Source organism: Anas acuta, chromosome 13, assembly GCF_963932015.1.
Source record: "Anas acuta chromosome 13, bAnaAcu1.1, whole genome shotgun sequence".
NCBI lineage: Eukaryota > Metazoa > Chordata > Aves > Anseriformes > Anatidae > Anas > Anas acuta.
Window position 1 is genome coordinate 10,270,868 of NC_088991.1, and position 27,737 is coordinate 10,298,604.

Sequence of the window (27,737 nt, forward strand, 5' to 3'; positions counted from 1 at the left end):
CTCTGCCATGGACATGCTGCTGGGGCTCTGGGCTCACTTTTCAAAGGGTGCAGGCTATGCTGTGAATGACTGTATGTGAGGTACCTTCCTCAATAAAAGTAATTGTGTGACACTTTACCTCAGCATTATCATTCCCCATATATTCCCTTTGGGAACATCTGTTATATAAACCTCTCTCCTCTGCATGTTGCATGCAGAACTGTCCCTGCAGTACCTGGCACCACTACTGATCTCCACGCAATGCCTGCTCTGTAGTCACAGTGGGTCGCTGTACTCTGGCAAGAACAAACCCCCTTGCTTAGGACTCACCATTTTTAATGGTGTATTACGAGTGATATCAATTCTATGGTAGGTGGTCTTTTGTGTTAATTGTCCCAAGTGCAGCATACAATACTTTATTTTATACATAATAACGTGAACAACATTAGCTACTCTTTAACAAAGCTATTTCTTTCCTTGTTGCAACCATTAGGTTTACATGGAGATTATCAATTAATGTGATCTATCAGAGATTGTGCTATTGCTTTAAAGATGAATGTGATAGAGATGCCTGTAAGTTTGTCTTGTGTTGTATTTAGTTCAACTGGGACATGATGCCACCAGGGTCTTTGAGTCATTTTATGATATTTCCTTTGCTGTGTTTCCTTTGAAGGCTTTTTTAATGTTTTATATTTAAAAAAAAATAAAATAAAATAAAAAATATATAATGAAATGATTGTTATTAAACTGTGCACGTTGCCAGTTTAATACGCTAAAAGGCTTGTGAATGTTCAGCAACTTCTAAGTCAGCCTGTAACATTTGTGTGTTTATGTGGAAATTGTTCCCTATCAACAATGAATGTGAATGCATGCACAGCTGTGGGCAAAAAAAAAAAAAAGAAATTGAAGAAAAACGTCCATTTATTCCTTGATAAGGTGAGTTTGATACAGCTGAAATATCCAGCTATAAAAATTATGAGGATTTCCTTTTTCTCTGAATAAATTAAGAATGAAGATAAGCGTTATTTTTCTGCATAGTATGGCTGGATTCATTTCTGCCTGCTATACTTCACCTGTAATCAGTCCTGTCTAGCACAGAATTGGCAAACAGGGTGCCATCTCGTGGACAAAGACGACCTGTACTTACAATAATACAGATTTAGCTTTTCTCCACCTGTTTGAGTGGAATCACTACCAGTGCACAAAAATGACCTAGTACTATAAGCTGCAGGCACTTTGATACTCCTTCCCCTCCAATAAACAGCAACAACCTTACTGGGAGTGTATCAGAAGGCAGGTAGAATCCAAATATGCACTTCCCTGGAGCATATTATTTTGAATATTACAGGGGATAACATGTAGCAGATATTAACTTGGATGGTTTCTTAGTAGGGAATGGTTTCCTGTAGTGGAAAATGTACCATTTTTATCACAGTATGTTAATTTTAATATTTTGGATGCCAGTAAAGATCATTCACAACTTATATTTAGAGAGTCTAAATGATTAAGAACATTCCCTCAGCTTATGTTTCAATCCAGTTTTGGAACAGAGACAAAGTCAGTAATGCTTAGCTATTAATAGCCAATAACAAATTTTAACAAATTGCATGTTCTGTGCAATCTGTCCATAAATTAGTAAAAATAAATAAATAAATAAATAAATAAATAAAGATGACTTGCCGCATCATAGCATCCAGCACACTCTATCAGTAGAATCATACACACAAATTTCTGTTATTTCTCTGTTCACTCTGAATCTCAGCTGTCTCCAATAAATAACTATAAAATAAACTCAGATCCTCTGCTTAGCTTTTGTTTGTCATTATAGCATTATTAGTATTGTATTGGTTCCCTGTCAGATTACCAAACGGTACAAAAACACTGCAAATCAGGTGCACACATAAACTTGTATGAGTTCCTGTTAAATTACAGTGTATGATAAAGGGTTTGTGATAGCTCTGAGTTTTCATTCTGGGTTCCTACTGGCTGTGAGAAGACAAGCCACATCTGATAAAACACAAAGCTAAAGTGGTTAGTGCCTGAACAGTCAGCATGAGATTTAGTCTAACAGAAATGTCCTGAACTAACTTGAACCACCAAAGTGAGCTTAATGCTTTACTAAGTGGGAACAGCACTTTGCATCCTGTGACTGCACTGTTTCTGATCTGGTACTGGAAGCTGGGAGGATGTACTGTCAGACCATGGCCCAGGAAGCATCTTAATTTGCCATTTCACAAACACATCCTCTGGGACCTGTTTTAAGCATCACATTTGCTCATCACTTACTTCTGTCCTTTTGCACCTCTGTCAGTTGTCTGTTCTTGCGTAGTAAACCAAGCTGCTAAACATCTTGATTGTTCTGTGTGTGCCTGGGTTTGTGTGTGTGTTTGTGCATGCATGCATGCACATGAACACACACTCCAACCTGGAGTGGGGAGGGTAAGGAAATTCCTCATTTTGAGATCTGCTGGCCCAGAAATGTTGTCTAACTGCACTCTGAGATGCCCAGTAGGCACACTGAAGTCATCTAGGCTTCTTTTGACTTAAACTGTTGTTGAGTAAGGGATGAACAGACTGGCTTGTCAGAAATAATGGCACGGCAGTTCAGCCCACTGAAATTTTCAGGTTCTTTCTGAAACCTTTAACAAATTCATGTGGGTACAGTACGAAATGCAGTGTAAACAAAGTCGAGTAGGTTAGCTTACTAAAATGATCCAGATGTTTTGCTCCTAATATAGAGATATCAAGTGAAAAATGGAAAGGTACCATGCAGCTTGATGTTTTATGCATTTTCCATGACTTTCTGCAAAACATTCAGCTGATTCACTGAGTAATGAAATGTCGTATTCACTCAGGCCAGCTCTTCTCTTCTAGTGCCAAGGGTAGCCTTGGCTGCCTGGTCTTGGGGAGTTTTGTTTCTGTTCTTATAGGGAGAGTGGAATAATTTTTATGTTCTCCTCTTCCATAGAGGAGAACATACAAAATAAAATCCCTGTGCCAGGTCTCAAAGATCTTTCAAGGGTGAGTTTCTAGATCACAACAAGCTCTTGTACAGCTAGAGGAAGCTTGGTTTAGGCACGCAGAACTAGCTGACTACTGATTAAAAACTGACTTCAGTGAAGTTTTTTTTCCCCTGTTGTTTGTGGCCAGCCCCCAGATGCTGTTCGGTTTGTAACTAGTTTGATAGGTGGTCCTTCATCCTCCTCCCCGTGCCTAGTCACCTTTCAGCTCTGTAGGTCTCTGCAATTCATAGTAGACTAGCTGCAGGGCCACCACTCAGTGACAGCATGATGTTATTCTCCTTATTCTTCAGAGCCCAAATCTTGACTGAGGACACTCTGCAAGATCTGAGCAAATTGAAGTAGATTCTTATCAGATGAAACCACAAGAAGTTACCAAATACTAAATATTATCTAAGGGCTGAACACTTAAAAAATATACTGTGAATAATTTTGTTCATGAATGAAACATTACAAATAGTGTAAGTTGCAAAGAGTAGCTTTTCTACCTTCTTATTATTAGGGGGAAAACTCTACTTTCATTTACATAATGCGGGTGGCAAGTTGTGTACAGATGTTGTATATTAATGTGTTAACTGAAGGCAGGATTTGGGTCAACATATAGTCCTATAGGACACAGAGCCCTTCAAACAGTTCCTTGCAACAGTACCAGAGAACTGTTTAGCAGGTTTCTAGTTCCTTCAGAGCTATTAACAGGCAATTCTGTATAAGTGACGATATTAATAGTTCCTTGGTGGATTTCAAAAATCAAGTGTAAAAAAACATAAGAAAGTTTGTGGGACCTCCTAGACATATGCTGTGTCTAGCTTTCTTGTTGCAGTTCTGTGAAAAGCAGTGAAGCAGACAAGATCTGTCAACAATTATTCATCAAATGCCTGATTTGTTAAATATTGCAAATAAGTTGCTTGCTGAATAATAAGAAACCAGTTCTGGAACTTGCTTCTGTGTAATTCAAAGCTCCTCCCAATTAGATATTAATGCCTGGACTTTCAAGTATATTAAATCGAGTTCCTATTTTAATTTCATTGCTGCCTTTTTACAAGTTCCTATATAATTAACAATGATTGCTATTTGAAAAGTTCTTCATTTTTTACCCCATGGAACAGCTTAGAAGTCATGCTAGCTATCTTAGCAGTCATTTGTTTTGATAATTGTCCTGTTTTCAGCTGGGATAGAGTTAATTTTCTTCCTAGTAGCTGGTATGGTGCTGTTTTGGATTTAGGACGTGAATAATGCTGATGTAGTTGTTGCTGAGCAGTGCTTACACTAAGCCAAAGACTTTTCAGCTTCTCATGCTGCCTTGCCAGGGAGGAGTTTGGGGTTGCACAAGAACCTAGGAGGGGAGAGAGCCAGGACATCTGTCCCAGACTGGCCAAGGGGAAGACCCATACTGTATGACAGCATGCTGAACAATAAAAATGGGGGGAGTTGGGTGGGGACAGGGGGTGCCACTGCACAGGGTCTGGCAATGGTAGATAGTGTAGTAGACATTCATAGGCATTAACACACAAGTTGGAGAGACAGTAACATTCCCCAAAGCATTAAAGTTACACTTCCAAAACAGATACTTTTAGGAGTTAAAGTCTCACCAAAGAGTTTCGGTTTAGAGGTTGTTAATGCCTTTCAATAGTTTTCATATATCTACTCAGGCAGATTAGCCTGTTCTTAGACTCCAAACAAGGCTTTATGAGCTATGGTCTCTGACTTGCTCAGAGTTTGAGTCCAATGGCCTATGAGTCTTGCCCTACTGCTCAAGGTGAGAAAAATGGCCCTGCAGGAAGTGTGGATTGTCTGCTACTATAGAAGGGCCTAGGCCTAGATTCCTAAACGGGAATGTTGGCAGATTCAGTCACATCAAATGTGACAGCAATGTGCTCAGCTACTGACTCCAATCTTTTCAGTGACCCAAATGCACAACTTCACTGCCAGAGATTTTCCAGGCCTCCAACTCCAGTTTCTCTGGAAGACATGAAATGGTGGCACTAGGTTAATAAGCAAATCTGGAGCAGGTCTGGAATATCTGTCCTTTCCAGTTCTTTCCCTTCAGCTGGAAATGCAAGATACTTTCAGTCGCTTCAGCTGACTCCCAGCACAATTCCTCCATTTCGCAGAGGTGACAGGGTAAAGTACTTGCAGATAATTTCCTTCCCTTGGACTTTGGCAGTCCAATTTTATCTAAGAGCTTTTTTTATTTTAGATTTGCTGTTGTACATATAGTTTACCTCTTCTACCCTTTAAACAAACAGACAAAAAAAAAAAAAAAAAAAAAAAAAAAAAAAACACCACGTAATGATAATGATTCAAAGTGGGGCTAGAAGGTGGGTGGGAAATGGGTTGCCAATATTAAGCACCTCTTGACATCAAGAGGAGCTTAAGTCACAGTAAGGTACAATTTTGGGCCGTGAATCTACATTGATTGATCCTGTACCACAATGGGGAGCAAAATCTGCTATCTAGAAGCACAGGTAGAGCTTTTGTTTTCTCAGAACTAAGAGTGCAGGTTAGGTTCTTCTCTTGTGGCACTCAAGTGTCAGGTTAAGGAATGAGGTAGCAGATGCAAAACTGGAGCAGTTCTGCCTATACCAGGAGCAAAACATTCTTGCTCTCACCATCACCTCCTACCCACCTGGGTGCCTTGCACATGGGCTGTATATCATGCACATGCCAGCTCCATACACTGACAATGAATGTCTCAGCACATCCACTTGCTGTCTGCTTATTACCTAATTTGGGTCACAGGGAGAGTCTCAGGGCCACCCTGGTGCAGTGATATGCAGATACCCACTGTGTTTTCAACACAAATGCAATCCCCCAGGGCATTTTCCAGACTGCTAGAATGCTATCTCACAGATACAAGGGAAGGCAATTTTCTGTAGTGTGAAAAACTTATCATTTTTAAGGAGCCATTAAATGAACAGTAACTCACCAAAGAAATCACTGCTTGCCCTTTCTCAAAACCTAGTTTTGTTACTGTTCATTGCAGTGAAAATAATGATTTCAAAGAATGTAACACTTGCCTTTGTATATATTAATATGGTCTTCCTCTGTGTGTCCGAATAGATTTTTGGCAGCTTCACTAGGGCTCTGTAATTGTCTTTGATTAACCTATACGTAATCATAGGAAGCTGCAAGAATGTAATGATGAGAATTTTACTTAACAAATGGTCTTATCAAGTGTTGTTCTGTGTATCTGTGTTTGCTGCTCCACTCTTCAGAAAAGCAGGCTGGAGAGAATACAAGAGAGTTGTTGAAATGAAATCTAAGAAATGTGAGCTCAAAGTACTTCAGAGAGATGCAGTGAACCATAACGTTCTTCAAACCACAGGCCGTACTCTCTCACTGCACATGTGTTTGGATGGTTCTGATTTACAAATTGTTTGGAAAAAGAGAGGATTAAAGTCCCTGTTATTTGTCACTTGAAACCTTCAAAGTAGTTCACAAAGAAAAGTGATGTGATTTTCTAGTCAGACAGACCAGCATAAAGGCAGATGTGTGCAGCCCTGCTGAGGAAACTGTGGCTTGAACAAAGAATTAATAGTAGGGAATTTGAAAACTGAAATCCTTGATCAGATTATACCACCATACCCAATGTTTGTCTTCCCCTCTCTCCCCTCCCCCAAAAGGCAAATAAGACAAAAAAACATACCTAATTCTCATAAATTTTAATGAAATTACACATCTGAATAAGAGTTAGGTGACTTAGGCAACTAGAGACACTTGCAGATCGGAATCTGTTCTAAAGCCTACATCAAAAGCCTGCCATTGCATCAAGAGTTTTCTTACACCTGGTTTTAAAAAAATGGGCTCAAGCCCTGTTCTTCTCATTCTCCTCTGAGACTCAATGATAAGGAGTTAAAAACAGAGAACTGTGTTGATTTATAAAATGTGCCGTAAAGAACATTATCAGCTGAGATTAATATTATAGTTTGTAATATTTATTGTCAGAGAAAATGAAAATGTTTTCTAAATTTTAAATTTTAGCTATAAACATTGGTAAAGTTTCAAGTGATTTGAACTGAACTGTCAGTGTGTTTTCTGATCTGTTTTGCTTGCTTGTTCCAAATGTTTGTTCATTTTCTTCCTGAATTCTTTTCAGATGCAGAAAGTTTGTAAAATATACAAAGCCAACATACATGTTAGCTCTGTACTTCTTTCATCTGGGGAAAGGAGCTCAGAACCTAATGACACTTTATGAAAGAACTGTGTAGTGATGCCACGTAAGAGTCCCAGGATAAATGTTCTAGAGTAGGTTTCCCCACTCTGATCTCCTGTACTTTGTATCTGACATCTCTACCTCAGGGATACCAGCTCTGCTTAGTATTAAGTACTGCTGAAAATTAGTTTTTATTGAAAATATTTCCTTTTAATATACCTAATTAATTACAGTATAACTCATAAGGGAAATACAACAAAATGATTAAATGTTGGGTAGGGATTTTTCGTATGATAGAGATGTCACATCATCTGAAATAAATCCAAAGGTGATTGTTGACAGAACAAAGGCCATAAAATTCAGCTCTTAGGCTCTATGATGCATTTAGGAAATACTGATTCTCAAATACCATGGCTTTGGTAGACTAAAAAATATCTATATTCTAACAACCATTCAGTAAATCTCTGGAATTGAGATAGTCTTCTTCCATGATTTAGAAAACAAATACATGAATAAAAACAAGATAAGATGTTAGTGAGATATTAGGCCTGAACTAAACAGAACAATAATGCAGGATAGATAACTACTTCCAAAAATTGGATAACAGTCTGACTGAGCATTCTGAGTTTATCTGACTTCATTGTTTTGTACTCTGGCTCCTAAATTGCACTTTTCAATGCCCAGTTAGATGTGGGTGCAGGTAGAGAAATGTTATTAAATGCTGGTCTCAAAAAATCAGGTGCCAAGTTGAAACTTAAAGGATGGCTGCACCCCCACTCACCAGTGACCTCAGCTGAAACTTGGACCACTGTATGCATGTATCCATATTGACCTTCCATCTATACAGCAGATTTAAAGGTCCAAAGAGATGGAGATACAAACCTTTTCAGAATGTTTTATGATATTGTGCACCAGTCAGAACTAACAAGCTGAGACTTGAGGATGTAAGCAATATTTGAACAGAATTTTATGCTATTAGTTTACCAATTTATATACCTACAGTACGAACAAATCCTGATTTGCATAGGAAATGGAAGTTTATTTTCAAACAGTCATTACGCCGTGTATCTTTTAACTAAAATAAGAAAACATCAGAAACCCTCATTTTAAACGAAATGAAATGTGACTTCATTGGCTTCAGTGAAAGATGCATTACACCTTGACTTTGTCCAAAAATTACTTCAAGGACCCCCATGAAAGCTACAGTTACTAATGGGAATGCTGACAAGGGAAGTTATAATCTAGTGATATCCATTGCAACATCAATGAAAGCTTCTTTCAGTAAACACAGGAATGACAACAGTCTTGGGATAGAGAAAATGGCACAAAATAGGGTAAGAAAAAGGCATGAAGTCAAGACAGTATGTATTCAGAACAAACTGAACAGGGGGAAAATTAGATGTCTTAGATCTCTTGGCATCTGTAAACATCAAGAAGACATCACATTTCAGCTAATCTTAAGGCAAAGCAGCCATATAAAGTAATCTACAGGCTTTCTAAAGTAAACCTACAGGCTTTCTTGGTCTTCTAAAGCATGGAAGATAATAGAAAGTAATCCTCTTCCTTTTTTGTTCAAAAATGACTTTAAAGTAGGGAGGGCTTTTTTTTCCCTTCTCACTCTGTAGAATCTATTTTAAATGACCTATTTAAATGTTCTGCAATTATCATGCTTTTGTATATTTTCCATTTAGAGTGAACAGAAGGGGAATCCCTTGAAGTTATGATATTTTAACTAACCAAAGAATAATCTTTTTTTTTTTTTTTCCCCTGTCTGAATTCTTCATACAAGGTGTCTTAAAATGGATAAGATAGGTTCATTACTGTTGTTATAATTGTCAGCTGCCGTCAGTTCCATTAGTGGATAAAGGTCTATCTGAATATTATTCATACACTCCTAGCCAACCTCCTAAATTCTGTACACACTTCTTAAAACTTTCCCCTCTGCTGCTCTTTCCAGCTGCTCGTCTGTTCTTCAGTTGTTTTATGTGATCCCTGCTAGGGTCTTCTTGTTAAGATACGTCAAGGTTTTTTTCTTCTTAATCCTTTTGCAATGCTTCTTACTTATTTTATGGATGTGCTAATGCATTTTATCATTTGTTTCATTAAATACATCTCCCCTTATGTTCAGAGCTTGCTGGCTTTCGATTTGTCTGGCAGGTTATAACTTCACATCTTGGAAAAGACCTGAAATGTTGTATGTCAGAAGAGCATTCAGGTCACAGATCTTGAGATTAAGCAAAGACATTGTATTTGATTTCTTTGCTTATACAGAATGTTTCTACAGGCATATCCTCCTCTCATCATAAGAGGATTCAAATAAGGTTAGAATTCTCCTTTATACCGTGATGTTTCCATCATGCAGGCATTGATTTAGACTTTTCACATAAATCTCTCTTGATCTTTCACTATTTTGTTAATATGCATAAATGTTTCTTCTGAAAATTAGATATCATGGACACGTGGGGAGAAAAGGTATCTTCCCTTTTTAAATGTTAAAGGGCCCAAGGGTGAGAAAATCTGGACCTTGTTCTAGTGGAACAAACTCTTCTAGAGTTTACTTTCCTTCTTTTGTTTTTTATATAAACTTTGATTAAAATTGAATTCCCCTGTATTTATATGACTGTGAAGTTGCAAAGGACATTGTAAAAATGATATAATATGTGTTGTTGCTAGTGTTCAGTTCATCCTTCCATGTCTCTCCCACCTTGTAAGGAGCTAGGCTTTGACACCTACTGGAGCTCATTATAAACCAATGCCATTCCCTAATCTGGCTGAAAACTAACCTAACCATGAGAAGGAAAAAATAAAAATATTTTGAGGTTAATGAGTGGTTCAAGGAGTCTCTAGTAAATGACAGAGATGGCACAAGGGAGGACTATGACTAGCCCCTTTGGCTGGTAGGGACATGAAAAGGAGGAATAGTGAGGACAGTCTGTGGTATCTTGCCTCTTTCATGAAACTGCCCTGTAAATAGAAACGTGAATGGAGCTTGACCTTTCCTACTGACACACCTACTTTTCTGTCATTTTTTTCTAGGCACCTGTCTCACTTTTATCTGTAGATGCCAGACATACCATGTTGTCAAAAGCTAGGACACCCTTAGCAGTGCCATGACTACAAGGCACTACAAGGCACTGTTATATCATCAGAATTCTCTTTCTTTTGAAGTAGTTTGTAAGCTGTAGGGAGTTAAAGAAAGGAAAAAAAAAAAAAAAAAAAAAAAAGTCTTCTCAAGTCATTTGAAAGTCTTCACTGCCCCAAGTAATCACTTTACTCACCTCAAAACCTACCTTTAATTTTTTACAGATATTTCTGTGTTTTTCCGTCTTCTTTTTCATCATTCAGCTTCCTTTCCCTGGTGCATCTATCCAGTGGAGAACACAGCAGAGCTGTCTCTACATATTACTGTGCTTAAACCTTTGTTGAGATTTCATTTTACCTGGATTGTAACTTTCTAAGTTGGTTGTTTAGGCCTTGGAGAGAGCTATATGAAGCGGCCAGCTAATGAGAAAACCCCTTCCACCCAGGCAGGGCTGACATTCTTGAAAAAGATGAGATGTCCATATAAATCTCAGTTTCTTCCTTGAACATTCTGATTTGGCATCAAAATATTTGTTGTTCAAAGCAAACATCTCTTCTTTGATTACTTTTTCAGCATTTGTTCCCTGAAGCCTGTTTATATCAGATAAGCAGTGGTCTATAATCATTAGGTTTAAGAACATGTCACCACTCAGTTAATGAAGTAGCTGTGATTTCTGCTCTCTTGAAAGACCGTGGTCCAACCTTCCTTTGTGAAAAGCTACAGGTAATAGGAAAGCTAGAGTATGCCTTATTTTTTAAAAACAGTAATGGAAAGTCTGTCAGTTTATGAGCCTTCAGGCTTCATGGAGGTCTTCACTGAAATTAATAGGACATGTAAACTTAGAGGAAATTAGGGCAGCTACAAAAGAAACCCCAGAAGCAAAAGAAGATTAAAGTAGAGCAGCAAGCAAACTCATGCAATATCTTAATTTTGGTTTAGATATTTCCTCCCTCATGTAAGTCATTCCCTAAACCAAGCACCAAATGAAATGCACCTGGCTTCTTCTGTAGATGTCTGTTCATTCTGCCACAATTATCTTTCAGCTGATGAGCAAAGGAATGTCAGTATTTGGGAGGTGGTCCTCCCAGCATACTGGGAGACACAGTAGTTAGCTAACAAGTTGCTCTGTACTCATTCCCTGTTCCATAAAGTCACAGCTTGAGGCTCTTCATCCAAGATCCAGAACCAGCTTAAGCTTTTATGAAAGCAAGGTGTGTTGTTTTTTTCCACTCTTAGACTGGATGAAAATCACTTTATTCTCTTTTGTCATGCAGCTTTATTCATGAACTGTCTAAGAAATAAAGTAAGAGACTTTTCTGCTTCCAGGTAGCTTGATAAGAGGGTTATACCTTCCATCTTCATCCATGTAAGAAGTTTATTTCTGGAGTTCTGGAAGGTGATAAGGGATAGTCTCACATGTGAGAAAAACTTGAGGCAGTGAGAATTTATATTAGAGTATTCTAAATAAGTTATTCACATTCTGTTAATGTTATGTGACCTCAACCTATCAAACCTGACCAGGTTGAAGCCTAACAGCTATGGCATTCATGCCATGAAAGAGAGCTACAACTGCTCCATTGTAGTAGACAAGATATGTTACTAGAAGCAACCAAAGAAACAAGCCTTGTCATATGATAATTTTTTTTTCTCCTTCATAGAGCACTTCTTTCTGTCCTCCATCATTTCCAACCTGGGTCAAATTTTCTTAAACTTGGTATTCCTCTGCAATACATCACCATCGTTATATTATTTTCATAGGCCATTCACTCAGGGAGGATATAGTATTATTTCCTAATTCAGAAATATTTGATAATATCAGAGTTTTGTGGCATGGAATCCTTACTGTAAATATATGCCTTTTCCTAAGAAATCAGTTTACAAGTGTTGGGCAGGATAACAGCAGTTGCTTCTATGTTTCACATTTGACCTTAGATCATGCAGTCTTACTTAGCAATATTTCAGATAAGTTCTGCATCCACTAGTTTTTGTTTGGTTTGTTTATTTGTTTGTTTTGTTGTTGTTGTTGTTTTTCTTTGTCTTCTTATTTCACACTCTCTGTTGTCTCAGGGGACAGCAGGATAGGCCAAGCTTGGCTTGAGCTTCTAACAGTGAGCTAGAGATTAAACAATCCCTGGGTAAACAAGCATAGAGAAAGAAAATAAGTAAACATGTACTGATGGCACTGCACTGGCATATTGCAATTTAATGAATTTAAATGCCTGCCCACTGTGCCCTGACCATTATATCTGGCAAGAGTACTGTTATGGGGCTGCACATCCCCCCAGGCTGAGTTTACAAAGTCAGCAGACCCAATACCAGCAGCATGCCTACTTTATCAAACTTTCAAGAAATTGACTCATTGCAAATGACTAGGAAAAAATGGAATGAAAAACCCCTACCAATCCTCGTTGAAGGGATGCATATATGTCAGTGTTTTCTTGGGTGATGTTTTCCTGGAGCAGGTGATAGGTTATTTGTTGCACATTGAAGAGGGCTCCTAGATAAAATGGAGTAAGTTAGGTAGAAATAATATGGAGCCATGCAGAGACGTGTATTTGACAGCATTTCTTCCACCTTATTTAGCACAGTACTCTTTCACAGTGGTTCTGCCTTCAGTGTATTTCAGACTCACACTGTTTCCTATCACACTGTACCTTTAAAAGGATGCACATGCAGAGACTCACTCCAGTACATACAGAGTTTTCAAGGATGCTCTCCCTCCCCCTTTTCTGACAGACAGTCTGGCTAAATACACAGGAGACGAGGACAATGAGTAGAGTTATTGCCTTTTTTTTTTTTTTTTCCTCCTCAAAAGGCTATGTCCTATCAGTTGAAGCCCTATTATAAGATGCTTCTCTGTAGTCATTGTTGTATTTTGCTGTGTTGGTTGTTGTTTGCTGAGTATGGCAGTTGTTACTGATTTATCTGTGAGCAGAAACATGCTGTAGACTTGTTAAACAGAAATTGTTTAACCATGGAAACTCCAGAAGCAGACAAAGCCCACATGAGCCTTTACTTTTTATTCAAAGCATTGTTAACCAGCTTCCCATGTGATTAAATGAAATAGTTTCTTTGTTACCTGGGCCCTGTGCAAAGTATCACAACATTAACTGTTGGTCTGTCTTTATCATTCTTTTTGAGAAGGAAGGCATAATGTGTGGTGTTAACATAATAATTATAAATTAGAGTCCAATTCATAGTAATTCCCTGTAATTTGTGGTGACTTTTATGAGAGTTTCGTCTTCTGGCACGAACCTTTTCAAACAGAGCAACCCAAACATAACTGTGTGCACACTGCTTCTCTCCCAGGTATGATTTTGGCAGCAGGGTACACCAGGCTTGCTCACAGCTGGCCAGCACATAAGTCAATGCATGAACAACTAAGGCCTGCTCCCCAGCTGGTCATGGTAATTGCAATTTCTAGTCTTTGTCTTCAGATTTCAAGAACCACAGGTGTGTGGGCAATCAGTATCTCTTGTTAGTTCAAACTAGAGGGTACTAACCCTTTTTTAAATTTCAGGATTGCAACAGACAAACTGGGGAGAGAGCAGAAACATGCAATTCAGTACATGGGGAACAATCATTTAGGATGCTCTTGCAGCCATAAGCAGGACATAAGCATTTATGGGGCATAAGCAATTGTGTTAAACAACCCCACACATATGTACAAATGCAGCCTCAGTTCAGATAATAATCTTCATACAGTTAGCCTCAGCCCATCAGTCCAGGCTATCCAGAGCCTCCTGCAGAGCCTTCCTACCTTCAAGCAGATTGACACATGCACCTAACTTGGTGTCATCTGCAAACTTAAAATGTGCAGGTAAATCTCCCAAGAATGCTTAGGATTTTTAGCTCTCATTTCCTGTCAGTTCATTTTTCATAAAATTACTGTGGACGAAATAAAAAAGTAATTCATTGAAAAGTACTTCCCTTAACTTAAGCTGAAATCCTATGTTCCTGTGTACTGAGCAGCTTAAGGAAAATGCTCTCCAAAGTTTTGGGCTGTGGGCAGGAGATTCAGCATTTCAATTGGCCTCTGCATTTTGATGATTGTGTTGCTGAAGATTTTTCTCCTGACAGACATCAAATGCAGTTTTAGTTTAAGGTTCTTGCAACAGCCCAGAAGTAACTTGGGAGAGGTAGGTGACCAAGCATGTCTGTGTATTTAGAAGGAAAATGTTATATAGAAGCTCTCACAGAAATGTGAAAGGCAGCAAAATATAAATAAGTTTAAATATAGTTTCTGAGCAGATTACATGATGAATTTCAGTAGCCAAAAGTAAAAATTACCTTGCTCTGCCATTAACTTCTCTTAGATGCAGTAATGACATGATTTATAAGCTAACTGTACTATTACTGAATGCCACTCGTGCATGTCTCCTTCAGTGGGGAGTGGTGTATCTCACCTTTCCACTTCTTCCTGATACGTCTCTTTGCAAAATACCATGTTACTAATCTATCTGCTTGATAGTTTTTGCTCTCCTTTTTCTAAACTGAAGAAAAATACATGTTCCTGTAGCAAACAACAGACAGGCCAGAGGAAAAAAAATATCAAGAGGAATAAATGAGGTTCCATCACAACTAGACATTTAAGAAAAGGTGAGAGATGTCAATAATGGGCATGGTGTGTAGCCTGAAGTAATCTTGGAAACTTCAGGAAACCAGACTAGATAGTCTGACTTGCCCTTTCTGTCTCTTCTGTCTTCCAGTTACTATCTACCACCAGGCTACCTAGAAAATTTCTACTGTTGATGACAGAAGTTTAGTCTAGATCTCAAGGGGGTACAACCCCTAGGATTCTAGGATGTAACCCCTTAAACTGAATTATTCCTTAAGCATGCAATCATCTTAGATCACAATCTTGACTTTAAGCTCATGCTTATATTATACTTTATCCTCAGTTTGGTTTGGTTTGTTGTCCTGATGTATCAGCCTAAATCTTAGTGAGTCTGACATGTTGTGGGTTAGGACAAGTGGCTTAGAACCACTTAAATAAGATTTGGAGGAGGAGTTATTTTTCATGACTGCAAATCAGAAATAATAAAAAAAAACTATACGGCATACTAAAATCTGAACAATTAAATTGTGTTGCATAACTAAGTTTCATTGTCAGATAAGTTCTACAGCATCATGAACATATGTCATTGTCAATAGCCACTTGTAATACAAACATCAAGAATTATTTAGTTATAGCGCAATTGCAGTTCTCTTCAATGCTTCTTCATTTCTTGGTTTACTTGGTCAAAATATGATCTTTTGTTATGCTCCTTGGTTGACTTTTGATTCAGTCTCTAAGCAAGGAATGGTGGTGGGAGTAGGGATCTGTCTTTGATATCATCTTTATGGTGTTTCACCTACTAAATGAGCAAGGAAGTTTTTAACATCCGGCTTAATATAGCTGGTTAAACAAAACCGGCACCTTCATCTGTACACCTGCATTTCTGTGCCTGTTAAAATATACTTATAAGCCAGATATTTTTCTAAATTAATTTTATTATAAACCTATTCTCTCTATTCTAGAAGTTTATTTAAATAAAGCAATAGAGAAAAACAGCTTAAACTATAAGCAAATCCTTCTAAACAGGGCCCTTTTTATACATGCATTCCCTTTTATGTGAATAGTACTTTGTTAATGGTTCAATAATTAAGGGAGTTTACATTTTAAAGACTTCAGTTTTTAATTGGCTGAATATTAATCATAGATCACTTTCAGTTCTGTTGTGATATGCAAATTATTGATGTCTCAGCTGCATTTGTTTTCAGGTATCAGTCTATCCGCATAATGCAAAATAACATTCTGCAATTATTTCAATTAGATGCAGACAGCTTTCAGAGCAAGCTATTTATTTCATATCTGTAAATGAAGAAAGCAGTTGCTGTTTTTCCATTCCTTGATGTTTACTACCCCAAACTACCACTGGTATGGATGCAATACATGACCAGTTTTCTATGTGAAATTATGTTAGCGTTCACAGTAAAGGACAAACAGTTGAACTCCCCTTGCAAGATTTCATTTGGTTAACTGACTCTTCTGCCTGGGAAAGAGATGTCACCTTGTTCAGGGCTACTCGTTACCTTTTAAACTCATATTATGAAATGGAGAGTAAATAGGAGTTCTAAATTAGCAGAATCTGTTTTGCACAAGTGCCTAACATTGGAGGATTTTTTTTTTTCATCAGACTGCAGCTGTTACCTAAGCAGAGGAGGAATTTCACCTAACCACAAAGAATAAGATGCACAAATAGCCGCGTTGTCTTAAGAACGGGTTGGTTACGTCTCCTCACAGTGATTTTGTTCCATAATTGCGATTCACATTGAATGCAGCAAATGTTACCGTCCTGCCCACTCAGTTTCCACCTCTACTTTTGTTTCAAGGCGGGGGAGGGGGGAATTGTCAGAAAACCCGAGGAGAGGAGGGGGGGTCCTTTCTTTCCTCTCCTTCCCCCTCTCTGCCTTTCCCAGCACCGCGGTGCTGGGCGGCCGGGGGCGGGCTGGCCCCGTCCCGGCTGTGCCGCGGGCTGCACTTGTGGCTGCGGCCGCCCATGGCAGCAGCAGCGGGGCCCCGCCGCTCTCACCGCCCCGGGGGGCGCCGCCCGCCCCGCCGCAGCCGCCCGAGCTCCCCGGGGGCGCATCCCGGCATCTCTCCGGGAAAGGTAACGGCGTGTGCGGGAGAGGCTTTGGAGGCTGCGATGTGCTGGGCTTGCCTCCCCGGAGCGGCGTCTCCTTCCCTCTCCGAGCGTGTGTGCGTCTGTGTGCGAGGCGAAGGGGAGGGGGCTCTCTGCTGCGTGCAAGGGGTGGGCGAGAGCAGTGCGATGGGAGCGGGCGCCCGTGTGCAGAGGGATCCTCTCCCCGCATGTGTGCGGAGGACCGCGGTGGCGGGGCAGGGCTCGGCGGGGCGCTTGCTGCATGCGGCGGAGCTCGCCGGGCTACCGCAGCGCCGGGCAGCGCCTCCGCTCCGCACCCGGCGCCGCCGGGGGGTGCTAGCCCCGGGGGAGGGGGGCTCCGCGGAGCTGCCGGCGGGGAGACTTCGAGGGGAGAGCAGCGGAGCGCGGCGGGGCCGCGACGACCCCCGGCCGCCGAGGTAGGGAGGGTGCCGAGCCGGCCGCCGAGCATCCCCCCCAGTCCCCGGGGGCGGCCGGCCGCCCCGCCGGGCGTGCGAGTGCGGGCGGGGAGGGGGCCGCGGCGTTTGCGGTGGCGTTTTAATTGCTCGGAATTTGTTGCTACTACTGTAATGATTATTGCTGTTTTAAAAGGGGGAGGGGGGGGGGTGTGCAAAGCTGAGGAGACGGTGGCTTCCTGCCGGAGCCCTCTCCATCGCGCTCGCCTCTCCCCGGCAGCCGGCCGCCTCCCGGAGCCCCGGCGGGGCTGCATGAGCCGCGGGAGGGACGGGAGGGCAGGATCCGTGCGGCGGGGCTGGGGGAGAGGGCGTGAGGATGGATGCCCTGCGGGCTGGACTTTGCAAAGGTGCGGGAAGAGGCGGAGGGGGGGGAGCGGGGGGGGGGCACACGGCTGTACCTTGTTGCGGAGGGGTGGAAGGGATGCCGGGCTGCATCGCCGCGCTGTGCCCGCTCCCAGCCGCCGGGTGTGCGCGGAGCGTGTGCGCCCGCGCCCCGCCTGCTTTCCCTCGCCGGGAGGCAGAGGGCGACGGGGCGCCCACGGCACGGGGGAGCCGGCACCAGGCAAGCCGGCTCCGGCCACCGTGTTGCGGCAAAAAATTGCGGTAGTGCCTGCGCTCCTGGCCGGGCTCGCCGCCCCAGCGCCGCGCCGCGTCCCCGCTCGGCACCGGCCGGGGCCCCGGGGCTGAGGAAGAGGAGGGGACCCGAGCGTGGGCGAGGCAGGGATACGGCGGGGGGAGCTGGGGCAGGGGGCGCGGGGCTGCCCCCGGGCACTCTCGCCGCGGGCAGGGCCGGCAGCCCGCGGGGATCAGCAGCTGCTGCTCCGCACCCTCTGCTCCCTCTGGCCCCTCTCCGGGGCCTCCCTGACCCCTTCAGCCATCCCTTTCCCTTTCCCTTCCTTGCTCCCTCCGCTTTCCCCCTCCCTCTTGTCCTTCTGTCCTCCCTTCCTTCCTCCCTTGTCCCTCCTCTGCCCTCCCTTCCAGGTCCCCCGGCGCATCCTCTCCTCCCTGCGGCTCCCTCCAGCCCGATTCTCCTCCCTCCAGCTGGCTCCTGCTTTTTCCACTTCCATCCTGGCTCCCTCCTTTCAACTCGGTGGCTTCCCACAGCGGGAATTGAGAGGGACAACAAGTTGGGAAATGGGGCAATGGGAAAGCTGGGGGTGGGGGAGGGATGGGGGAGTGGGATGAGAGGGGGAGTAATGCATCGATTATTGACTGATTTTTTTAAAAGGGGGACGGGGGGAAATCCAGCTTCTAACTCAGAGGAAATGCTGTGGCTCCAGTTCTGCGTGAAAAATGGCAGCTCAGCTGGCCTGACAATATGTGGAGGGTTCTTGAAAGCCACTGCGTATCAGTGCAGGGATCAGAGCAAATTGCATAAGTTTTTTTTTTTTTTTTAAAAAAAAAAAAAGTTCCTCTCAGGCAGGTTTCAATAGTGTCAAACTGGCAAACTGTGGCTGAATACCCTGCAAGTCAGGGTATTGTTATTCCGGGGGATGGGGCTGTATGCCTGTGCATGCTTCTTCCATATCTGTGTGCTTGCATTGGTCACCCGGAGCTGATCTTCTCATTTTGTGGATAACTCATTGTATTTCTGTGATCAATGTACCACCAATTCTTTTAAACTGGGTATAACAAGAGACAGAAACTATATTTGTGCATGCCTGTGTATCCCTTGAGTGAATTTCACTCTTACTGTAGTGATAACCTGTATGCGTCAACGCTATAGATACCTACATTGAGTATTGACATTCTCTTCTGTGCCTGCATCTTCATCCTTTCTATATGGTGCTTTCCCAACCTAGATGCTTGGGCATGCATAACATCAGCATTTATGTTTAATATCCCTGAAACGCACAGCAACATATGAGCAGTGCAGGGCTGAGGAGAGTAAATATGCATAAAATTGGAATCTCCTTTGGTTATTTTACTTTGTTAGCTATGCATGTTTGTCATGTACAACAGATAGAAATATATTTGACAGACCTTAAAGTTATTTGTGTTTGTTTACAGAGATTTACATTCTGTATTTGAAATTCTAGCTCCTGTGTATTTGTTTGGTTGTTAAAATCTTTCATGTTATTTTAAATTCAATGCTTGTAGTTTATCTATAATCCTTGGCAGGTACAGTAGCTCAGTGGAATACAATTTTTAACCCAAATGACTTTTTGGAACAATGACAACTGAAAAACGTTTTCTTTTTTCTTTCCTTCTTTCTTCTTTAGATTCTTTATCTTTGTTCAGGAGCCTAAGGTTGCTTGCTGATCACAAGAAGATGTTTCTGTGGCTCTTTCTGGTTCTGTCATCTCCAGTTTCTTCTACAACTGCAGATGCTGATATATCTGTGGAAATTTGCAATGTTTGCTCCTGTGTGTCAGTTGAGAATGTACTTTATGTCAACTGTGAGAAGGTTGCAGTCTACAGACCAAATCAGCTTAAACCACCATGGTCTAATTTTTACCACCTAAATTTTCAAAACAACCTGCTTATTATTCTATATCCAAATACCTTTCTTAATTTCACACATGCAGTGTCCTTGCAATTGGGTAATAATAAGTTACAGAACATTGAGGGAGGGGCCTTTATGGGTCTTAGTGCATTAAAACAGTTGCACTTGAACAACAATGAATTAAAGATTCTCCGAGCTGACACTTTCCTGGGCATAGAGAACTTGGAGTATCTCCAAGCTGACTACAATTTAATCAAGTTTATTGAACGGGGAGCCTTTAATAAGCTTCACAAGCTGAAAGTCCTTATCCTTAATGACAATCTGATTTCATTCCTTCCCGATAATATTTTTCGATTTGCTTCTCTAACCCATCTGGATATACGAGGGAATCGAATACAGAAGCTTCCATACATTGGAGTCCTGGAACACATTGGGCGAATTGTCGAATTACAGCTGGAAGACAACCCCTGGAATTGTACTTGTGATTTGTTGCCCTTGAAAGCATGGCTGGAGAACATGCCCTATAATATCTACATTGGAGAAGCTATCTGTGAAACTCCCAGTGACTTGTATGGAAGGTTGCTGAAAGAAACCAACAAGCAAGAGCTGTGCTCCATGGGGACAGGGAGTGATTTTGATGTGCGTGTTCTACCTCCCTCGCAGCTGGAGCCTGGTTACAGCACACCAAATGGCCACACCACTCAAACATCAGTGCACAGATTAGTCACAAAGCCGCCGAAGACTACAAATCCTTCAAAGATCTCGGGGATAGTAGCAGGCAAAGCACTGTCTAATCGTAATCTCAGTCAAATTGTATCTTATCAGACCAGGGTGCCTCCTTTAACTCCTTGCCCAGTCCCCTGCATTTGCAAAACACATCCTTCAGACTTGGGATTAAGTGTAAATTGCCAAGAAAGAAATATAGAGTCAATGGCTGAACTCCTACCAAAACCTTTAAATGCCAAGAAATTGCATGTAAATGGCAACTATATTAAGGATGTGGACACTACAGATTTCATTGAATTTGAGGGGCTGGATTTACTACATCTAGGCAGCAATCGGATTTCAGCGATCAAAGGAGAAGTTTTCCGCAACCTTACAAATTTACGGAGATTGTATCTCAATGGCAATCAGATTGAGCGTCTGAGCCCAGAAATGTTTGCTGGCCTCCACAACTTGCAGTATCTGTATTTGGAATACAATGTCATCAAAGAAATCTTAGCAGGCACCTTTGACTTGATGCCAAATTTGCAGTTGCTCTACCTGAACAACAATCTTCTGCGCAGCTTGCCAGCATACATTTTTGCTGGGGCACCGCTTGCCAGGCTGAATCTGAGGAACAATCATTTCATGTACTTACCTGTAAGTGGTGTTCTTGATCAGCTAAAATCTCTTACACAAATTGATTTGGAAGGTAATCCGTGGGACTGCACTTGTGATTTAGTTGCTTTAAAACTGTGGCTTGAAAAACTAAATGAAGGTATTGTGGTGAAGGAATTAAAATGTGAAACACCTGTACAGTTTGCTAACATTGAACTTAAGTCTCTGAAAAATGAGATCCTCTGTCCTAAACTTTTAAACAAGCCATCTGCTCTGTTCACTAGTCCCATGCCCGCTGTCTCTTTTACTACACCACTGGGACCGGTTAGGAGTCCTCCTGGTGGCCCAGTTCCATTGTCCATCCTAATCTTAAGCATATTAGTTGTGCTTATTTTAACAGTGTTTGTTGCTTTTTGTCTTCTTGTTTTTGTGCTTCGTCGCAACAAAAAACCAACTGTAAAGCATGAAGGGATTGGAAATCAAGAATGCAGTTCTATGCAACTGCAGCTAAGAAAGCACGATCACAAGTCAAACAAAAAAGACGGACTAGGCGCAGAGGCCTTCATTCCTCAAACCATTGAGCAGATGAGTAAAAGCCATACTTGTGGCTTAAAGGAGTCTGAAACGGGCTTCACGTTTGCTGATCCACCAGGGCAAAAAGTCATTCTGAGAAATATTAATGACAAGGAGAAGGATTTATTGCATGTGGACACAAGAAAAAGACTTAGCACAATCGATGAACTGGACGAGTTATTCCCTGGGAGGGATTCCAATGTATTTATTCAAAATTTCCTTGAAAGTAAAAAAGAATACAACAGCATAGGGGTCAGTGGCTTTGAAATACGTTACCCAGAGAAACAACAAGACAAAAAAAACAAGAAATCTCTAATAGGTGGTAATCATAGTAAAATTGTAGTAGAACAAAGGAAAAGTGAATATTTTGAACTAAAAGCTAAACTTCAAGGTTCACCTGACTACCTTCAAGTCCTTGAAGAACAAACAGCTTTGAATAAAATATAGATCATGCAATCTTATTGCCTACAGAGGACATTTATTTAATGATGAAAGTGCCTTTTGTTGACTTTTAACTTCCAAATACTATATTATATTGATAGGCATAGAGGCAGGTGTATCCAGGGGTGTCTGATTAACTGTAGCTGCATATGACTTGTGAAGTAGAGGAGAATCTCCTTAATAGATTTTACTACATAAAGCTCATACCCTGTGGAATCCTATAGGGATACTGCAAACTCTATTGCCAAAGGGATGCTTTATACACATTACACTGAATTTAACCTCAAGAGGCATATACGTTTTGTACCTTAAATGCAAAACCATCGTCTCCTTGTGATTTGTTAGAGCAAACACAAGAAACCTGGTACTGGTGTTCATACCTCAGCTGGGTCCTTCATCCTGCACGTGGATTTAAGTTGGTGGAACTGGAGTAATCCTTTTGTGGTGTTGTAATGGCACTGTTTAAAGATTATCTGAAAAGTAACAAGCATGCAAAGAGAGAACATTCGATAGTATGTGTAAATTGGTTACATTTATGGCCTGCATCTTGAAACCACTGGAATTATAATGTTAAATTGTGCAAATATTTGTTTAAAATATACCATGAATTACATACATATGAAATAAATTTGACCACTTGAAACATACATGTCTATACATAAAATTAAAAAAAAAAAGGTAAGAAAACAGTTCAACCTGACTTCTGCAGTATTTGTGGCATCTGAAGAAAATATGTTTATGCAGAATCTGCTGTAAGACTCATCTCCAATTAAAACTCGAGTTCCTTCTCAGTTATGTGAAACACTTGCAACTCTAACGGGTTGTCCGAAATTGTCAAAGTGCTTACTGTGTGAGCGTAGCAGAAATTATTTTTGTAATATAATTCATATTTATGAAATACTTTGTATACTAAATAGGAAAATATGTACTCCTTAATATGTATTTAATATGCCTGACTTGTTTTCCTGATCGCAATGCATTAATCATTCAATATAAATAAAACCAGAACAATATACCAAACAGAAGCCGGGGGATGTGGTGTATAGAATTATCCAGAAATAAGTGATCAGGTATAATAATAATAAAATTGTTCTGTACTATTCTTGTGAAATTAGCATACTATCTTATTTCAGATTTGTTACCAATGGTGCATTTTGAAATAGATTCATTAGTTTTTTAGTATCGTGTCTCAGGCAATTATTTGCCATCAGTTGTCTTGCTTTTCAGGGTTCTATAGCTTAATCTATATATTTTTCACTACATGTATTTACAGGAATTCATGGTAAGGGTAATATTTTAATTGTATATGCATAAGTTTTCTGTTCTTATTATCTGTCTGTCTGCTGTCAGTCAGAAAAACTGATCAGAACAGAAAACAATATGGCAAATGACTTCTGTTTAAACCAACAGTGTAAAATGAATATAGTGGTCTCAGTTCAGAGTACTGTGTATTTCCTATCTAGAGTAAAAACTTTCTTTTATGAAAGCTGAATCTGAATAGCTAGGAAAAAAAGAAAGTAGTCAGGAGAATGGAAAATCCCCACGTTATCTCACTAGTACCTTGAGATGAGAATGGAGATATGTTGGTAAAGCATCGTACAGAAAATCTATACTATGAGATTAACAAAAGTTTCTTGACATGAACAGGAATTTTTCCATGCACTTCACTGACCGTTGGATAAGACCCTCTAACTCCTTTGCTTCCAAAGCCCTTTTTTCCCCTCATTCACCTTTTATAATCAATACATAAATCAATCAAGATTAGTAGGATGTAAATACTAATCTTTGTCATGAATTCAGAACTAGCAAATATTACAGCAAGACCCAACAATACTACTATGGAAAAGTCTGTGTCAGCTATTTCCATTATAAACTGCTAATTTCAGTGCTTTATGACACTGCTGTAAAATTTTTATTCTGGAACAATACTTGGCAAACAGCCTGCAGTATATTTTTACAAAGATTAAAAGAAATAAAAGAAAAAACCCACACTGCTTCTTTATTCCAGAGAAAGGAAAACAAAGAGATTTTTCTACCTTCAGACATTTGTTTATGCTCTTGTAACTTAGAAAGAGGGTTGTTTTATTATTTTCTCTGTAATCTGAAGTATATAAATTACTTCAGATAATAAAATTATTAATATAATGGCTGAATTTCTTTCAAAAAGCTGCTGCTATCTATGCACAATAATTTACTTCATTCAAGCTGTCACAGGGATATTCAGGAGATGGATACTATGCACATATGCATTTCTGACATAAAATGTTCTTAGTTGGCCAGTAACACAATACATGGCCAAGACCTGAAAGAAAACATTTGAGCTCATTGTGTCAAGAGTCTATGGATTAAGGAGTGTTAAAGATACATTGACATGATAGACCATAATGGTTCCATCAGCAGGCTGAGAATAATGGGTCGCTGTGACTGCTCTGCATAGTCCTGCATGGCTTTGAGGATATGTCAAGGTTCACAGGGATTTGCCAAAGCATAAGGCTTCTGACGCTTCAGTGCACTGTCAGAGACTGTCATGTCCCATACTTTTCTGCTTAGAGGAATGTGTTAAAATGTGAAAAAATAGCAAATAAGCTAATAGATTTAAGTGATGTTAAAAAAAATTATATGTTCATGGCAAGTGTTGCCCCGAGTTAATGACAAATTAACTCAACAAATTCCAAATTCCCCAGCTAAATAAATTAAGTTAGTTTCTTTCTATTGTTTTCCTTTTTTTTTTTTTTTTTCTTGGTCTGCAGTATTTACTTTTCCAATTAAGACAGGAAGAACTGAGCTATTATACTGTACCATTACACTGGGGCAGATTTTCCTCCTCATGGAGGTCCCAATTCAGTAAAGCATTTAAATTTAACTTAAATCATGTATGGAGTTATTATTATTGATCTAATAATGAAATACCTGCTCAAGAATGAGGCTTAGATGGATTTTTGTTGTTGACTTCCAAAAGAGCAGGCACAGAAGTATTGTGTGTAATACATGGAGACCAGTTGTCTAACCATGAACTTTTGGTTGCTTTTCTCCCATGAGTTGTCCAGTAGCTCTTTTGGGATTATGCAGTTGAGTGTAGGTTCACCAGCATCAATAAAAATTGCACAGTCTGGACCTTCCTGTAGAAATTGTTCCTGAGTATTTTACATACATGGTGCATTATATAGGCATAATAGTGTGAGTAAAGATTGCAAAGTTGGCAAAACACTATATTTCTGTGATATTGTTACTTTGAATGGCAACCTTAATGTCAGTTTATTTCCTCCATGTTTTGAAAACAGCACGTGTCTGTACAGCAGTTTTAGTGTAATGTCCATTCAAATCTACAGTCAGTCTGTCTGGGAAAGTGACTCTTTGGATGTGGCTTTACGGATCTGTCTGTTTGTTATATCGGTTTGAGTGGGCATGGTTGCAAAATGGCTGTTAAGACCCATAGACATAAACTAAATCAACGATGGTGTTAACATAACCTGTTGTGTTCACTGTATTATGAAGAAGTTTCCATTTTTAAATGCAATTAATAAAGTGTAATCATTTCCCTGAAAAAATAAAAAAAAAAAAAACACAATTGTGTAATTTTATCAGAAAGCAACTACTGTGGTACAAGAACGCAAGGCCATTAAATGACCTACATTTTGCATTTAGTGTTCAAGATTGACAACGATATAGAAATGTAATATAAAAACATCTTTTTAAAAATAATTTTTATTTGAAAAAAGCCATAATGACATTGTAAATTATAAAAGGTATAGCCTAGTGAAAAATGTTAACAAATGTTTCTGAATCAACAAAAGACATCCAGAACTTGATGATAGTATAATATATATTATATCTTTTGCATGTTTTGTACATTGATGTATGAAATGAGCACACTGAGAGGTTTGTTTTTTTTTTGTTTGTTTGCTTTTTTTTTTTTTGTGGCTGTTTTTGGGGGGGTTTGGTTTGTGTTTGTTTTCTTTTTGGTTGCATCCAAAGAGTTAGGCAGGAAATACAAGAAGAATGTATTTATAATCACTCTATTTTGAAATAAAGAAGACAAAGTGTATTGGTTTTACCCTGCTTCAATCATTACTATTCTAGATTAGTTTATAATTAAAGAAGTTATTTATAAAGTCCAATCCAATGTAAAATGATAGAAAACTATTGTTTATGACTTCTGTTTACCTTTGGCAACGTCAAAATATTAGCCAGTGTTGACTTAAAGTTTGTATGAAGTATAAATAAAATTGTTTGGTACAATAATATTTCTGAAACTAGACTTTGTTAAACGCCTGTAATATTCTCTTTCAGAACAGTTTTATATAGGACAAAGAGAATCTATAATGTAGTTAAACATTAATGTTTTTTAATCATTTTAGGCAGTTTATATTTTTTTATGATAGCTTACCATATTTTCTGTTATCTAACAAAATCCTGGTTGCCTTTGTTGTACAAATTGTCCCTCAGAAATCAGTGTTGTTTTTTTTTTTTTGTATTAATAACATGAGCAGAATTTAATTTTTATTTGGGTTCTGAGATCTTAAACACAGGAAAGGTTAGAGAGACAATCCCATAAGACTGGGATTTTTCTCAATCTTTCCCCCTTTTCTTAAAAAGAAAAAGTTTTTTTTTTTTAAAAAAAAAGTTGCAAATCCTAATAATAAACTTCATTGGAAGACAGAAGATCAAGAACAAAATTATGTCTAGATTGTGCAGATTATGTCCCCGCTGTGCAAGGTTTAACATGTATTATATGGTGATGAAGGAGAATCAGAATATGGGACAGACTAGCAGATCAGGACTTCGTGTAGATTTTTTTCCTGCTATCAGCTTTCTGCATCTATTGATGCTTTCCTGCTATCAATATAATGTTAGGAGCAAACCCATCACATTAATCAGAATAGTGAAGGCCTATGTATATATTCCATAGGAGTTCTTTCTAAACAAAAACTTTAGGAGTATGAGTAAGATTTTTCTTTTTGTTTTGGTTTGAAAATACTGTGTATGCAGCATTTTCCTGAGTGCAGAAGAACGTGGCAGTTTCCTTTAGTATATTTTCTCCATTATTTTGTCTTTAATTCTATTACAACTCATTCATCCTTATGTATGCTGACTGGTGCTGTGTTGAAAAATAAAAGTAGGAATGTTAATTCTCATAAACAAACTCCTTTCAATAACATACTATGTAGATATACATTAGTTTATATATTAGTATATGCTGAATATACCTATGTATACATACTAACGTAAATCCAGAGTAATTCATCAGACTTCAATGGAATAAAATCATCTTTACCATGGTGAACACAAAAACAGAAATTTACCCTATTATGTGAGGATCTTATCTGATCTTTCTGTCACTGGAATCAGAAATAAACTTTTTTCTCTCTCTTCTTTTTTTAACTTGAAAGAAAATGTAATTTTGCTTTTTGCTCTATTAATATGTGTTGTAGAGCTGTTCTTAATTTCAAATAACAGCAGGACAGAATATAAAGAGGTATAGTCCTGTGCCTGTTTGATATTAGTGGAAATCTATTCTGATTCAAGAGCTGTGGGCATCCTGTTGATTTAGTATAGATGCAAAACTATTTAAATTTGTTATTTTAATACTTAGACTTGGAATATAT

At 39.6% G+C, this 27,737-nt stretch overlaps 1 protein-coding gene and 2 long non-coding RNA genes across 7 annotated transcripts in view; 1 reads left to right on the plus strand and 2 right to left on the minus strand.

The window, feature by feature from the left end:
• Positions 1 to 6,729: 6,729 nt before the first annotated feature.
• On the minus strand, positions 6,730 to 18,178 carry LOC137863599 (uncharacterized). Its single transcript, XR_011101000.1, has 3 exons — positions 17,750 to 18,178; positions 12,634 to 12,731; positions 6,730 to 12,365 (listed from the first exon to the last, which is right to left on the minus strand). It is a non-coding gene; the product is annotated as an uncharacterized lncRNA (long non-coding RNA).
• Positions 16,754 to 26,373, plus strand: SLITRK4 (SLIT and NTRK like family member 4). Of its 4 annotated transcripts, none has more exons than XM_068696881.1 (2): positions 16,754 to 16,887; positions 19,574 to 26,373. In XM_068696881.1, exon 2 carries the CDS (start codon positions 19,624 to 19,626, stop codon positions 22,135 to 22,137), a length of 2,514 nt encoding a protein of 837 aa, XP_068552982.1. In that variant the 5' UTR covers positions 16,754 to 16,887; positions 19,574 to 19,623; the 3' UTR covers positions 22,138 to 26,373. The 4 variants fall into 4 exon arrangements, with proteins under 4 accessions (XP_068552982.1, XP_068552981.1, XP_068552980.1 ...); XM_068696880.1 differs by lacking the exon at positions 16,754 to 16,887 and adding an exon at positions 17,161 to 17,315; XM_068696879.1 differs by lacking the exon at positions 16,754 to 16,887 and adding an exon at positions 17,352 to 17,698.
• The window catches only part of LOC137863598 (uncharacterized), a 535,054-nt gene continuing 529,827 nt past the window's right edge, over positions 22,511 to 27,737 (minus strand). For both annotated transcript variants that reach the window (XR_011100998.1, XR_011100997.1), the window contains one exon: positions 22,511 to 22,604. This is a non-coding gene — a long non-coding RNA (uncharacterized lncRNA). The remainder of the gene's footprint in view (positions 22,605 to 27,737) is intronic.

What these genes read in the sequence shown, in the direction of transcription:
- SLITRK4 (XM_068696879.1), top strand. Translation starts at nt 17,668, where the DNA reads ATGGATGCCCTGCGGGCTGGACTTTGCAAAG. An exon ending in GCGGGCTGGACTTTGCAAAG is followed by an intron (nt 17,699 to 19,573) that starts GTGCGGGAAGAG and finishes TTTCTTCTTTAG; the next exon opens with ATTCTTTATCTTTGTTCAGG.